At 34.8% G+C, this 16,564-nt stretch overlaps 1 protein-coding gene across 3 annotated transcripts; it reads right to left on the reverse strand.

Annotated features, from left to right (window-relative positions):
• Nucleotides 1-2,153: 2,153 nt before the first annotated feature.
• Nucleotides 2,154-12,307, reverse strand: LOC149947552 (uncharacterized). Of its 3 annotated transcripts, XM_090172488.1 has the most exons (18): nt 12,074-12,307; nt 10,800-10,900; nt 8,160-8,360; nt 5,693-5,781; nt 5,524-5,623; nt 5,371-5,414; nt 4,617-4,694; nt 4,356-4,552; nt 4,113-4,168; nt 3,941-4,047; nt 3,523-3,631; nt 3,373-3,472; nt 3,270-3,309; nt 3,148-3,199; nt 2,873-3,071; nt 2,689-2,812; nt 2,368-2,458; nt 2,154-2,288 (listed from the first exon to the last, which is right to left on the reverse strand). In XM_090172488.1, exons 1-18 carry the CDS (start codon nt 12,210-12,212, stop codon nt 2,226-2,228), a joined length of 1,890 nt encoding a protein of 629 aa, XP_090028614.1. In that variant the 5' UTR covers nt 12,213-12,307; the 3' UTR covers nt 2,154-2,225. The 3 variants fall into 3 exon arrangements, with proteins under 3 accessions (XP_090028614.1, XP_090028615.1, XP_090028616.1); XM_090172489.1 differs by lacking the exon at nt 10,800-10,900 and having other exon boundaries at nt 12,074-12,163; XM_090172490.1 differs by lacking the exons at nt 10,800-10,900; nt 12,074-12,307 and having other exon boundaries at nt 5,693-5,777; nt 8,160-8,278.
• Between the last annotated feature and the right edge of the window lie 4,257 nt (nt 12,308-16,564).

A 16,564-nucleotide genomic window follows, 5' to 3' on the forward strand; every position in this document is an offset into this window, starting at 1 on the left:
GCCACGAAACTTTTTTAATCTCGTCGTGTGTTCGGAGATAGGTGCTTTTCCAACGTTTTCAGACTGGCACGTGAGCAGAGTATCCTGAAACCGTGGTCCACACGAATCGTATAGACTCTTTTTTTTTAATTTTGCTGGGCGCGTCCATGTTGAGTTTACCCCCCTTAACCCCCATTCTCCATATCCTGGGACCAAAGACCCGAGCCTAGACCCCCCACCGGTGGTTCCAGGTAATGACCGACTAGCGGGCGGCCAAAAAGAGGGGTCGAAAAGACCGCGAAAAAGAGTGTATAGAAGGACTTCAGTGTACTTTTCTCGGCCGACCTTGCTTTGGGCTCACGCTTCCTCATGGCCGAAGGAAATGTTTTATCACTGGATATTTGGCCGCAGACCGCAGTAATGTTCCGCAGTCGCGCGAAATGTCATGGGAAAAAAAATTTGGGCGCTCCCCTGCTCCTTGACCATGCAAAACGTTTTTGTAACATTTAACTTACGCAAGTTCAACCAATTTTGCTAATTGAAATTGGGAAATGCTTTGTTTTTATTGCAATTTATTTCTTTTATGCCCATCGCGTATCCGACTTCACCTACGACAATTAAGCTGGCTGAATTTTTTGTTAAAAGAAACGCTAAACCACATTAATTTCACAAAATTAATATCTTCGCGTATTGTCATTTCCACAAAATAATTTTGACACAGAAATGTTCAGTATCGTCTAATGTATCGAAAAAAATCGGACGTGCGTTGGTATTTTGCCCAAATTTCCTTATTTACCTTATACCAAAGATAATATAACTACGTACCCTAGATTCGAAATCAAGCTCCTTGAACGTAACCGCAGGCTCTTACTGAGTCCCCGGCGGAAGTCGGAAAAATTGCGCCGTGGTTTTTGACTTTTGGTTTTCAAGATAACAGATATTTTTGCGTTATATGGTTTTAAAACAATAATGGATCATGCCTGTAGCTCTAAAATGTTTCTAAATGAAAGAAAACTAAAGGTGAGTAATATAACCTTGGGTTATCTATTGAAATTCCTTATTTCTCACCCTGCTATGGAGCCCGATTTTTCCGACTTCCGGCGCGAACTCAGTAAAAGCCTCACGAGAAAACGCGCTATAGAGAAACGCCGTGATTTCGAATCTAGGGTACGTAGTTATATTATCTTTGCTTATACGCATACCAATACTTCTCTGAAAGTAGTAAGTCCTTCTAAACACTTCTTAGTCCACGCGGTAAACCTGGCGCGCGGTTTGAAATTAATTTGGCGCACAATTTAGCCTAACTCGGAATTCGGTAAAAGCTCAATCATTAGGATGGCTGTAATTTTGATAGCTTGGGTACTTCTAACATTTATGGTATGCCAAAGATAATTAAAAACTCAAACTAACTAAATCTTAGATAATTAATTTTGAATGGTATGATCATGGTACTTTTGAAACTATAAAACTGAAAGATGAAAAAAAAATTTCTGGGACCCTTTCAAATTCCCAGTCGCATGATGTATGGTAATTACTAGAATTGGATTTCCAAGTCTTGATATGTAAGATGTGATTTGTCTGTATGGCTGATCACTTTTGTATCTAAATAGACATCCCCTTCTGATTTGCACCAGTGAGAGTCTTATGTGCTGGGCATGCCTTGCAGACGAGGAAACTTCCTCTCATGTCCTTTGTGTCTGTTATTTTTACGCAGCTCAAAGGTTTGAGCATCTGGTCGATGTGCTAGCTTGGCTTGGCCCAACCCCTACTAGTAAAGAAATCACTTTTGTGAGTCCCATTTCTTCCTTATAACACCTGGAGCTGTACCCTAGCTGGCCAACTAACATGAAGCAAAAAAAAATACATAGTTGAAATTTTTTAGAGCCAAAGCTATAGACTAGCATCGTTATTTCCTAGTGTTCAAGCATCTTAGATTATGGATCTGACCCATCAAAACAATAACGAGCAAGACCAAGTTAAACTTCTGCTAGGGCATGGATATCCCATGCGAACCAATTGTCACCCAACTAAAATTAATTTCAAGCATGAAGGGTGGAGAGAGATGCACAGTTTGACATTCTTTTTCAGTGATATTCTATATACAAAAACACTGTTATAAAACATGGAACTCATACTCAGTTCTATTATAAAAGTTTGTATATAAAACCAATTACTTTAACAATATAAAAATATATTTAATGTTTTTGTACTTTACATTTGTACCAGTTTTATTTAACATTAATTTATCAATTTAAATTGGGCAGATTGTGCAATTCTAAATCCAACATGATTTGTCCCAAAGCTTTTCCCTAAAATAAAGTCAAAATATGAATAATAAAATAAAATTAAGTAAAAAATAGTTTAATCAGGATTTAACATTAAATATACCTGGGGATCACTTCGTAGAGAAGAAACACCACCACCACCTAGAGCTTCTTTCATGACAAAATTTAACCCATATATACCAGGCAGAGTGAATCTGATAAGATTTTAATTGGTTAAATTTAACTTCCTTAAAATGTTTCACAATAGTAGCAGCAGTACGACAAAAATTAAAAAAATTGTGGCCAACTTCCGCATGGTTGAAAATTGAGGTGCTGTAGGTCAAATCGTTTCTAAGGGCATCATATAACTTTACTTGTGTACAGAAATATGGTATTCTCAAGTATTTTTTTGACATACAACTGCTTCTACGATTAATATTTCTACCTCTCAACATTTTCATGAGCAAGTTGAGGATTTTCAAAAAGGTAATTAAAGTAATCAGCAACAACCTTAGAAGTCAAATGTCGCTTTAGATATCGGTAGTATTTGGGATCTCGTGAAACAACACCTATAATGTGCCCCAAAAGTTATTATCTAATTGTTGAATTTGAGCAAATTATAATATTACCAATATTAGAATTGTTTCCCTTGTCACCACTTCGAGTGTATGCTAAGTCAAATAGCCGATAAGTATGGGTGCCTGTATCGCAGGGCAACGGTTCTTCTAGAGTATCGGAAGTATTGCTACTCTCTGTAGCCACAACGTCAGTAAATGAAAGATGGTCTAATTGATGTTCAATATTTTGGTCATCAACATGAATTTTAACCTGATTACATAATGCAAGTCCTATTTTACTTTTTATAAAGAGTGCTTAAGCAAAGTATTTAATTAATAAATTTTACTTTAACTTCTTTTTTTGGAATCAAAAAAGAAAACAATTTTAAAACTGGAGAACTGAAACAATTTTACCATAAATGTTTAGTGATTTTTAATATTAATTAATGCCATAAAGTTTTTACCATACATTTTTGGTCGCCCACCAACCATAGTGGTTAAACCAGGTGCTAAAATAATAAATCATTTTGTAATTATTTTCCAAACTGGTGTCTTCCAAAACAATCCCAAACCTGCTCCTGTTCCAGAAGCTGCCACTTCACGGGTTAATATCTCAAGTGCTCTCTTTTCATTATGATGAGCAGCTACCCACATAACAGCTTCGCGACTAGACTACAACCAATAAATTAAAAACCTTAATTAAAAAAAAGATTTACACTAACTTTCTCTTCTTTCGTAGCATGTGGTCCATAATTGTGCCCTGTTCCTAACATTTCCAAATGGGTCCTACGAAAATCATCCATACCAAGAAAGTCTAATATCCTTCGAGTCTTAATTATTGTAATAATTTAATATAGAGATAATTTGTGTTTATCAAAATCAAATAGTTCCAAATAGACCTTAAATAAATTGATTTCTAAAAATTATACCGTTGAAGAGTATACATTGCCATGGGCTTTTTAGGAAGGGATAATTCAATTATCTAGAAAATGACTTTTGAGATACATTGTAAACGTGCAATTATATAATCACATGTCACAAATTTTCAGTTAGAAAAACCTTCCTTTTAACAGGTACCATTTTCATATGATCTATTTATTTTTTGTCTATTTGAAACAAACTTTAGAAGAGATTACTTATCTTTTAAGAACAGCCTCAGATGATTTTTGACCTTTTTCTCTAGCGTGAGGCCCAATAATTGGTGAAACACCAGTGATACGGTAACCATCAGCGTAAGTAGCGCTGACCTGGAGATTCAGGTGAAATTTTCTCTATGAAATTTGAATTTGTGAATAGTAACAACCAAACCTACTTTGTAACTCCCAGATGGAGGTTTACCCTTCGCTCCATCAATCATGACAACATTTTCTACAGAGAAAGTCGAAACAAGCAATTCATTATTATATAATATAAACATTTACAAATTCATTATTATACAATATAAATATTTACAAATCCATTATTATATAATATAAATATTTACAATTTCATTATTATATAATATAAATATTTACAAATTCATTATTATATAATATAAATATTTAAAAAAACTTACTATCAATTTCTTTAATGGTAACTGTAGAGAAGTCACATGTTACATCAGGCAACATGTAACAACGAGGATTGTCAATTTCATAAACTAATTGCTCAGCAGCTGTTGAGAAGGATATTTTCCCTCCAGTTTTCTGAGCTTTACTAAGAGTAAATGAGCCATTCCCGAAACACTGAACAATCGGAAAGCCCATATTATCCCTATATAAGCCAACAAATTGCTAAGTAGAGATAATTTCAACCATAATTTTGTGTGAAATCATACCATCCTGTAACAGAATCCCACTCAGTACAAATTCCACCTGTGCTTTGAGCACCACATTCTATAATATGCCCTGCTAAACTGTATCCGCAGGATTAATTAAAAAATAATAAGCAGCAAGGGCTGTTACATAAGATGACAATTGCCAATCTATTAAAAGTTGAGTAAAAACTTCAACTAACAATACATTATTTCAATTCATGTGAAGCCTAATTAGCACTTTCTCATGTATTTTTTTATCACACATTATTTGAAACCTAAAATAAAGGAACCACAAAAAAAAGTAATTTTTTGGTACTATGTTTTGAAATGCTACCACGTACCAACTATACCTATTACAAAACTTAAGTTCAAATTAACCGTTCTTTCTCAAAGGAAGCTAACATGGATTAAAAAACCTTTAGACCGGGGGAAAAAAAATTTTGATGCAAGTAGATGGTGAATGTAGCTTTTCTATAATAAAGTGACAATTATGTTTGAAAAATTGGTATAAATTGAAGAAACTAACATATTAAAAGTGAAAATATTTCACTGATATGCTCGACTATCAAATTTTATACAATAACTAAATACGTTGACTTACAACATACGATTTGTTCACTTTTTCGCCTATAGCGCAGGCATATTTAAGCCCAAATTCCTTTTTAAAATCTATCAATTGATCTTCACACAAATTCAAATTCTGCAGGTTTTTACCCACTTAAGTAATCTCCCTTTAAAGAGGGTGTTCAAATACCATTGTATAAGAATTTAATACCTTCCAGATGCTAATTTATCCCAATCCTCCATACTCCAACCAAACTGAAATACATATTATAGAATGCAATTGCTTTTACACAAATAATAACAAGTATAGTAACCTACACTCAATTCATTTTTTGAAATAAATTACATGTAAATATTATCGAACCTCATGAACTAAAGGTCCCAATGTTACAGCACTGTCAACGCAACGCCCTGTTATCACAACATCAGCACCTAATTCCAAGGCTTTTACAATTCCACCACAGCTACATGTAAATCCAAACAAAGAATCTCATACTCATTTAATTTAAAATGCTTTTATAAAGTTCGAATACCCTAGATAGGCATTCATGCTTGTAATTTTATCTGGAAATTGTAGCTCAGAATTCATGTCTTTCAAATTGCGCTTTGAGAAATCGTCTATCTGAAGAGACAGTATAGTTTCAATTTTTTTACTTATTAGAAAAATAATTTACTATCATAACCAAAAGGAGAGAGCCAAGTTGTTTTGAGGACAATCTAATCAAATTGTTATAATTTTTATTATTTTTTAAACAATGTTTTACATTAATATTAATAATAATAATAATACACATGCATTACAAAAATTTAAAAAAATTGCGTTTCTGATAAGTCTCTGAAGTATTTTTTACAGACTCTCTTGGTTATTGGTGGGGTGGTTAGCACTTTCGTCTTGCAGCAAGAAGAGCCGGGTTCGATCCCAGCTTGTGGCACTAACAATTGTAAGTGAAAATCCTGAACCATTCCTGCGTTGGGTTTTCAAGTTCTCACCTCACCTGAGTGGACTCTAGATGCTTAATATTAAACGAGGGGAAAACGGAATATATGATTTTCTGAACCAATGGGAAATCATTGCAATCTGATGAATATACCACGATTGTAGGTACTGAAATCAAGAGAGTACCATCCTACAAATATCTTGGGGTTATAATAGATGACACATTGGCATGGAAACATTATATCGATCATGTTATTAAAAAGACTAATAGTAGGATGGGTATACTTACAAGGAGAGTACCCGAGGTGTTTATTGCCGATTTTTTTCAAAGTCGGGCGAAATGTAGACCTATATGAAATATGAAATTTCCCAAAAGGAGACGTTGCACTACCCATTCGATTTGCTATGGCAACCGAAAATGTTTTTGATCACTTAAAACAATAAAATCTCCATTTAAAAAAGCATGGAATTTTCTCGGTTTCACAGGGTCCTAGCTACGAAAATTTTTAAAAATTTTGAAAATCACGAAATGTGTAATTTGGACCACATTTAGGTAAATTTCATCAAGTTTGGGTAAATTGAAACATTTTTAGGGTAAAATAAGGAAAAAATCTTATTTTGGTGTTAAGTGGTCAAAAACATTTTCGGTTGCCATGGCAAATCGAATGGGTAGTGCAACGTCTCCTTTTGGTAAATTTCATATCTCATATAGGTCCACATTACGGCCGACTTTGAACTAAATTGGCAATAAACACCTCGGGTACTCTCCTTGTTAGACCGTTTAAGGCATCCCTTGATACAGCAACCCTAAATTTACTATATAAAGCTCTGATTCAGCTAATCTTCACCTCTGGTGATATTTTCTATAACTCAGCTAATGAGTCGATCCTACCTAAAGAAAATACAAATTGCTCATAACAACGGTGCACGTTTTGTGACCAAAAAGAGGAAAAGAACCTCAGCTACAGATACACGAGACCAACTAAATTGGCTAACACTGAAACAGCTATATCTGATAAATATTTTGATATTTATGTATTATGTATCTAAAAACCAGTGTCCAGAATATCTTATCGACATTTTTAAAAAACCTTCTAAAGTTCATAAACACCAAACCCAAGGTTCTAAATCAGACTTATGTTGACCATCTTAAAACACCTTTTCATAATAAAAGCCCTAAATAACACAGAATAAGTCTATGGAATAACATGAAAAGTGAATTAAAGCAAATAGATCATTTTAAACAATTCAGGGAAGATTAAGTGACAAAATACAGTACGAGTGCAGATATATAAATGTATTGAAATATTATTTATTATTCTCAACTTCTTTATATTTTAAATTAATACGCGGGACCTGTCTGAAAGAGATATCCAATAAAGCCTTTTATTATTATTATTATTATAATTATGTACATATATTAATTGAAACAAACTAATTAGGGGCAAGCAATGGGGGCGCCATAATTGGATCTCGCTCCATCTTAAAACTTGCCTCGGGCTGGCACTGATAATGATCTATTTACCCATTCAGAGTTTCCCATAAACAGGTAACATTTAACACTGCACTTCCTCTAATATTTTTTAATGAAAGTAGGGTGGCGGAGTGGTTAGCACTTTCGCCTCCCAGTGCAGGAACCTAACTTGTGAAAACTGTGTAGTTTGAAGTTTTCTTCCCACTGGTTAATAGGTTTATCCCCCCCCCCACTTCTTCAGTTACCCCTTATAAAAACGGGTTGGGGTCCTAATTGAAATAGTAAGTGCAGGGAGCTGTTGGCTCACCTGGCGCCAATGAATGAGGCTGACACAAAGCGCTTTCCACCACCCTCCTATAATGCAATAAAATTTGCTAGCTGATTTGGGCCTCTATGGTGATGCCTTGGGTATTAGCCTAGTTGAGTATTTATTATTTATGAAATAATATTATTGACTCTATCAGAATTCTGTTACATAGATATGAAATAGATTTTGGCTCTGAGTTATTGAGTTCTATTTTACAATTAAAAATAAGAGCTACATAACTCATTTTACTTGGATTTCACATTTAGGTTGTAAGTAACTTACATATGGCATTAAATCATCTCCATGGACAACTGCTACTTTTAAGTTAATATCCGCTTCTTTGGCAACATCTGATAATGCTTTTGCACAACCTAATGGATTTATTCCACCCGCATTGGAAATAACTCTTATTCCTTGTTTTTTAATTTCACCAATAAATGGTTTCATGGCAAAATGTACGAAATCTGGTGCATAGCCTAGTTCCTGAAATATATAATACATCAATTGGATTTAAGACCTTTTTCTTCTTCAAAAACAGTTGGTCTTCATGTAACTTGAAAAAGCCTATAGGGAATTTAATCAATGGGCAACTGTTTTTGACAAAAACAATTTTAAATTTTCCCATTGAAAATAACATGGGAAATTGACCGATTCCTAGGGCTGAAAATGTGAGAAATAATTTAAAAAAGTAAACATTGAAAAAATATTTCAAAATTGTTTGAAATAAATTATTTTTTCAAATTTGAAAAAATTATTTTAAATTTTTTTTTCAAAACGACTATAGTTTATAGGAATTGATTGAAATAGATTATTAGTGAAATATCGGAATAATATATAGATAAATTGGCCAATTTGGTAAACAATGATCAAAATTCGAATTAATAGATCAAAATGGGCAAAATTTTAAATTTAAAAAAGGCTTAATTCAAAAATGTTTGAAATAAAATATATTTTTCCAAATTGATAAAATTGAACAAATTTGTACCAATTTGATCAAAAGCAGAAGATTTGATAAAAAATTGAAAGGAATTAATTGAAATTTATTATTATTTATTGTGTTTTTTGAAGAAATTGATTTATTTTGATCTATTTGGTCAAACTTGACCGAAATTGTTAAAAATAAATCATATTTAGCAAAATTTTAAAATTAAAAAAAAAATTATTTTTATCTTATGGAGTTTTTCTTTGGGTTGCTCCAAAACCGCTGTCAACTCCCTTTCGTGTGACGTCATCGATCCTTAAGAGAGCGGACTAGAGTACTTTTCCAATGATAAACGTAACTTTTTTCGAATCAGTATTTTTGGCGCCCCTTTCCCAATGATAAACAATTGTTTCTCAAACTTTCCTGTATAGAATTCAGACGCGTTTTATTAGGCCTAGAACGCTGTAAAAATGAGTCAAAAGGTGATTTTCGGCAGAAATAGCACTACGACCACCATGTCCTTTATTGTTTGGAAATCGAAAATTCTCCCTAAACCATAATTTTTTCTTATTAGTCTACAGTCTACATTTAAATAACAATATAGTAGAGGTAGTAATAAATTGATGTACTTCTTCATTTGAAAATCTATGCACTACATTTTTAATAAATCCCTCAATTTTCGGATGTTCTGCTATATCCTTAAAAATATGTTCCAAAAAATCTTCCTCCTCTGAACTTGATGATGAAGATTCTAATAACAAAATAATTCGTAAATCTTCTTCCCTGACCGCCGCCATTTTCCACAAAACTTGCTCCGAATCAATTGATCCGTCAATTATCTCGGATCAACAGAGAGCAAGAAATCAGCCACTCTCTCGCGGAGCAACGTCCCAATGGTAAACGCCAATCTTTGTGGGATCTGCTCTCGAAATCCCAATGGGACACGCAAGGACTTTCGGAGCATTCCGGGAGCAGAGAGAGCAGCCCAAAGAAAAACGCCATTAGTAAAATTGTAATTTTTTTAATTGAAAATTTTGCCCATATTGATCTATTAATTCAAATTTTGATCATTGTTGACCAAATTGACCAAAATATTTTTTTTTTCAAATACTCCAATTTATCTATAAATTTATTTGGATATTTCACAAATAATCTATTTCAATCAATTCCTATAAAATATAATCTTTTTTTCATAAAATTTATTGCTTTTGATCAATTTTTTTAATTTTGGTTTTTAAATTTTGAAAAAATTATTTATTTCAAAATAAAGTGGTCAATGTTTGTATGATTTTAAATTTCCTCTCACATACTTCCAATTTTAGGCATTTTGGTTTATTTTCACCCCTTTTGTTCAAATTGATCAAAAGTTAATCAATTTTGATTTTTTTCGTCAATTTTAATCTATTATTAATTAATTAATTATTAATTTGAAAATTTGTTCATATTTTTCAAAATCCCATGTTATTTTCAATGGGAAAATTTTTGTTGTCAAAAACCTTTTTCGTTGCCATGGTAAAAAGGTTGCCCATTGAATAAATTCCCTTTAGGGTTTTCATGATACATGAAGGTCTTATATTTCACTTTTATTAGTAGTAATAAATTTAAATGGACTTGTATTTCAGTAAAAATTTAATTTATTATTGCAATGTTGAAAAAATAAGACAAACATAGATCTAGAGTAAAATTTTCTTCAAAAAGTGTCAAAAGAAAATTTAATTCTTTGACTTTTCCCTGACGTTTTACAAATTCTTAAAATTCCCTGACCTTTCCCTTACTTTTTAGGCCTATTTTAAAATTCAATGATTTCCCTGGCGTGTGGCAACCCTATATTTCTAATGGCAGAAAAATAGGGGTCATTAGCAAAATAGAAAAAAGAAAATGTCCAGTGGTATGGTCTCTGTTACTAGGTACACCAGCCTATAAATTCTGACACACTGTCTTATAAAATTGGCAATTTATAGAGCTTTTAAGAAAAAATCAATCAAATTGTTCCTACATACTGGAAACTTTCGTCTTGATGCTGTTAAAAGCGACATTGTTATTTCTGCCAAGTAGTCAAAAACAAGATATTGCAATTTCCCACCATAGACAAGCTGCGGTACTGAAACAATTGATACAAAATGCTTAATACAAACGTGAACTGAGAAATTAATAAATATTTTTGCTTTATCTACTGTTTAATTAGCTCCTTAATTTTAAAAAAATTTAAAAGCAATTATGATAACAATTATTTGAGAGAAATCCAGGAAAATTTAAAATATATACAGTGGTGGATCCAGAATTTTATAGTCCTATAATGATTTTGGTCAAAAACCCACTCTGCACAAATATCTAACTCTGGTGGTTTCCACAAAAACCTTTAGTGCAAATCTGTGAGATGGAATAACTGATGTAATTTTGGTCAATATGCTACTAAAACTGCAATATGAATTATTAAAATATAAGACAGACAGATTAATAAATTTTGGTGCCAATCTGTGCAATTCTTGGTGTAGTTTTGGTATAAAACCCAATAAATTAAAATTTAGCGCTATTAATCACTTAAAGCCAATTTCAGATTAACATGAATAGTACAGTACTCTGTTAAGTAAATAGCGTGTAAATAATAAAACAAAATTAGGAATAATTTTTTTTAATATTGATGAATTGATCGAATTAGGAATTTTAACAAATGAATAGTTAAAAATTTAAACAGTTAGACAACTGAATATTTGAGGATCTAAACTGTGAAATCAAGAAACAGTTAGTTTTGAAATTGAGAGCGATGTGGAATTGCTTTTAAATACTCCGGTAGAAAGTTCCAGTCGCAAAAAGATGGTAGGAAGGCTATTGACAAGAGTAAGATTCCAGGCGAGAGTTTCCCACTTATAGTTTATAAGCACTCTGGGCACATTAATACTACAATGAGAACCCTGTGTTGGCCACAAAATGTGAACATCTCACTAGATTTGGTTTTTGGCCATACGGCGGAGCAGTACTCTACAATGGGGAGCACATAGATTTGAATACCAATATTCTTATTAACAAAGGAACAATGTGCCACGGGCATTATTTATTTATTTTAAGATTGTCATATTGGACAAGCCAGTTTGTTGAGCAATGGCAGGTAAACTGATAGGTGGCGATTGAATTGAGTATTTTTATTTTCACTTGCGAAAAATCCTTAAGCAAAGAAGTTAATTAATCCATGTATTTGGTTTCTCTAACTTATACCGGAATCAAACATAAGGTACAAGGTGATAATTTCTTATCATTAATTAAAAAAGGCGCTTACCAGAAGCTGCTGTATCACCCCAAAAACCACTGGCACAACCTATGCGTACTGATTTACTTGAATAACTTCTGTATATGCAAGAAATATTATTCTTCTTACGACTTTCAGAAATAAATCCTCTTAGCTTGTAAAGGCGCATTTTTATAGAAGATTAAAAACGCCGCACAGCTTTAATTTCCTTTAAATGCAAATCCGTATTCCGTTCTCGCTGCACTCAGAAGCGACTCAAGCGAGAACAGCGTATTTTAACCATTGAGTTGGGAATAAATAGAGGTACAACTAAATCTGGCTGGCGCGGGACCAATTTTTTTCAATAAATTCTCTCTGCAATAAGGAAACTTTATAAACTTTATCGTTCTACCGTGGCGGCATCTGTCTCTGATGGTGGCCACTATATGGCAATTGAATTTTTGAGCTAATCTGACGCGAAATTGAAATGTATGATTTCTCGTAACAAACAAACCTTTGAAAATGTTTAAAAATAATTTTAATCTGTCAACACGATCCTTTTTATCACAAGTTACGGTGAGTTAGCTAATAATTATTTATTTTTATCCATATATCTTTACAAAATATAGATGGCACTACCGCCTAATTATAAAGATAAATTTCGTACAGTCTACTCAGAACAGGTCCCGCGTAACCATGGCAACCGAAATCGTTATTGTAATTCTAGCAATATTATTCCCAATTTAAGCAAAATTAAAATATTTTGGTAAAGCAGGGTACATAAAGACAAATTATTTATGTAATGTTACTGGTCTATAAAATAATCGAATTTTTTCTACTTTATTTAACGCATTGATTAGCTTTTGAAACACAATAGTGTATTCTTTCACAGAAACATTAGTGTTACGCCCCGTTTTCAATCACGATTTTTTCGAACAAAAATCACGCTTTTGCGTCAAAACCAACTGCGAGAAGCTTCTCTATCGGCTTTTTTGTCACGAGAAGCAGATATCTAAATGGATTTGATATAGGCTTCTTTTGAAATAAAAGCGCGTCAAAAAAGCAAAAGCGAATAGCCTGAAATTTATCGTAATTGAAAACGGAGCTTAATATACATGCGCTTAAAAACATAATTAGTGCAATCGGAGCCGGATCTGCGGAGCACTACTGGCGTCCCATAAGCATCTGCGCCGGTGAGGAAAGTTTACCCACAGGAGTGGTCCTGTATTCTAGGAAAACATACTGTAGGTCATGGCCTTCCCTTCGTGCCTTCGTCGGGAGGTTCTTGATCGTCTGCACGGATCGCTCGGCCATACCATTCGATCTGGGGCTGCTGGTAATATGGTTGGGGTGCACCGTACCTTGCACAGTGAGGTTTTAGGAAATTTATTACTGAGGCAGCCGTAGTTGTTCGTAGCTCTTGCGCTTCTATAAAATTCGAGTAGTCGAGCAGGACTATCATTTTGGAATTGCCAAGCTGAAAAAGGTCCGTCGCTACCGCTTCCCAGGATAGAGAGGGAACTTGATGAGGGTGAACCGGAATCTTGAAGTTTGCTGGATCACTAGTACGGCAAATTTGACAGCCCTTGGTGAATCTAGTAATATCCTCTGCAATCTGAGGCCAGAATACATGTAGCCTGGCCTTCGCAAGACAAGCAGTTATACGTTCTTGATGGACCGAGTGTAATTGTTTCATCACGTCCGGTGGCATAAGTGGGGGTATGACCAAGCGTGTGACCCGATAGATGATACCATTCTGTTCATGCAGTTCCTCCTGGTATGGCCAGTAAGGGGAAACCTCTGCTGGAACCCGTTTTGTGATGATGGCCAACCGTTGTAAATATACGTCAAGATCGTCTGGTAGGTCGAATCATCTTTTATGGCTTGTTGGAGTGCAGAGTATTTCTCGTCAGAAAGATATGTAAGGGTATGTATTGTAACGTAGTGGTGTTAAGAATCTTCTGTGCCAAAGGCGCACGTGAAAGGGTGTCGGCTATCTTCAGCTTGGATCCTGGGACATATGTCAAAGTGAAGTTAAAATGCAATAGGCGCATTACCATTCTTCGCAGGCGCGGTGAGAGTAAGTGTAGTGGTTTATGGACTATTACTGTTAGGGGCTTGTGGTCCGTTTCAATGTCCACATGTCTCCCTATGATGTTGTACTGAAATTTTTCGCACGCATAGACAAGTCCAAGGAGTTCACGCTCAATCTGAGCATATCGCCGCTGGGTGTCGGTGAAGGTTTTTGATGCATACTCAACCAGTCTATCGTCTTGTAAGAGGGCAGCCCCAATACCATCCGAACTAGCGTCCACGGTAATCCTACAGCGTTTCCCAGGGTTGAAAGCTGCAAGGACATGAGCAGAAGAGAGTAATTGTTTTAGAGTATCATATGTTACTTGTAGGTTGGCGGTCCATAGAAAATCCTTGACCTTTTTTAGTAAGTCCCGTAGAGCAGCAGCTTTTTCCGAATATGATGGTAAGAATCGGCTAATATAATTCACCATACCCAGGAAACGCTGAAGTACACGCTTATCTTGAGGGGGAGGTAGTTCAGTTATCACCCTGACCCGGTTTGGATCAATCTATCTGCTCTGGGCTGATGATATGTCCCAAGTATTTAATCTTGGAGACTGCTAGCTTTAGCTTCTTCTTACTGAACGTCAGACCAGATGCTCGTGCTCGTTCAAGAACAGCAGTAAGAAGTTGGGTATGATGTAGATCATCTTTCGCCCTCAGTAAAAAGTCGTCGGTGGAGATGTGTGTATCTGGAAACTCATGTCTAGGAAAAATAGTATGCATCACTTCTTGAAAAACTTCAGACGCCGTACTGATGCCGTAGGGCATGCGAAGGTAGCGAAATGTTCCAAATGGAGTGGCAAAGGTAGCGAAATGTTCCAAATGGAGTGGCAAAGGTAGCGAAATGTTCCAAATGGAGTGGCAAAGGTGTATAAGAAGGAGCTTTACTCAGTTAATTTAACCGGCCAAAAGGCACTCTTTGCGTCAAGAACAGTGAATAATCGGCTTCCATGAAGTTCGGAAAAAATCTCTTGACCCGTCGGCGCTGGAAAGTGTTTCCGTTTTATGTAAGGGTTGAGCTTGCGTGGGTCGAGGCAAATACGAATTCCTCCATTGGGCTTTCTCTCAACGACCATGGGATGGACCCAATCAGTGGGCTCGGTGACTGGAGCAATGATACCATCTTTAAGCATTTGTTGCAGTTCAACGTAAACTGGTTGATAGAGAGCCTGGGGAATTTTATGAGATACAGAGACATGAGGCGATGCATTGGGTTTAAGATCTATATGATGCTCAACAAGAAGACACCCAACACGGTCAAAGACATCGTCATATTTTTGGATAATGTCGGTGGGTTTCTTGTGTGCTTGTAAGTCAGAAGTTGCAAGGGGCTGTGGGATTAAAGTCTTTCTCATACGCTGAACAAGGCCCAGTACTTCCGATGCATATGCACCCAGGATAGGCGTTGCTCGTCCTTGGGTAACAAAAAACTCCAAGGAGATCGTAGCAGCAAAGGAGGTACACATCATGTCAATACTTCCCAAGATCGACACGGTGTGGCCAGTATAGGCAATGATACGACGTGATGATGGCTTCAGGGGTGGTTTTCGTGTAATTGCATCATAGATGTGCCCAGGAATTATATTTACTTGAGATCCAGTATCTAGTTGGAAATTAATTGGGTAATTGTTAATAATGACCCGTTCATACCATTCGGCGTTTATTGGAGACTTTTCAAATCCGTTAGTGACGCTGCATATATACAGGGTGTTTTTTTTGCTCGAAAAAGTGTTTGTTTTCAAAAACTAGGTTTTCTAGAAAGTTGAAATTTGTACTGTAAATTATACGTGACGGGGGACACTTTCTACCAAAATTGCATCTAAATCGAAAAATATTTTCACGTTTCTTGAAAATTAAATTTTAACCGCTAGGTGCTATAAGAAAATTGCAATGAGAAAAATGTACAAATAGCGTTGATGCGAAAAAAATAGACGTCTTTTTCACTGAAAAAATACGACTTGAAAAAGTGACAAGCTGGGCAAGCTAAAATAACCTTTTTTGAATAGGCGCTTAAATAAAACATCTTCCCAGAAATTGCCAAGAAGTAATATTTCCGACAGCCAGGACTCATAAGTTATTATTTATATAGTGCTTGGTGAATAGAAAGCTGGAAACTTTCTCGAACGTAACATCAGTTTTTTGCTAAGCCTTAACATGCCAAAAAAGTTACCTGGTTAAAAGGAAACACTTGTTGCATACCGTACCGCAAAAGTAATATGTTTAGTTCTAAAGGAATGAGTTTTCATCTTTTTCCAAAAGATAATTTTATACGAAATGAATTAACTTTGCCTCCATGAGAAGCTTTAAAATTGCCTGGTATTATAAAAATATTGCATATAATTTTAATTATTTATACCATAAGAGGATGATAATAATAATAATATTATCTTCTTATACTTAGTTTTAAAAACATTATATATGTTACCTTAAAATATATTATCGAAAATAAACATTAGTATGTTC

Source organism: Leiobunum rupestre, chromosome 4 (genome assembly GCF_980474605.1).
Source record: "Leiobunum rupestre chromosome 4, qqLeiRupe1.1.hap1, whole genome shotgun sequence".
In the NCBI taxonomy this organism is placed as follows: domain Eukaryota; kingdom Metazoa; phylum Arthropoda; class Arachnida; order Opiliones; family Sclerosomatidae; genus Leiobunum; species Leiobunum rupestre.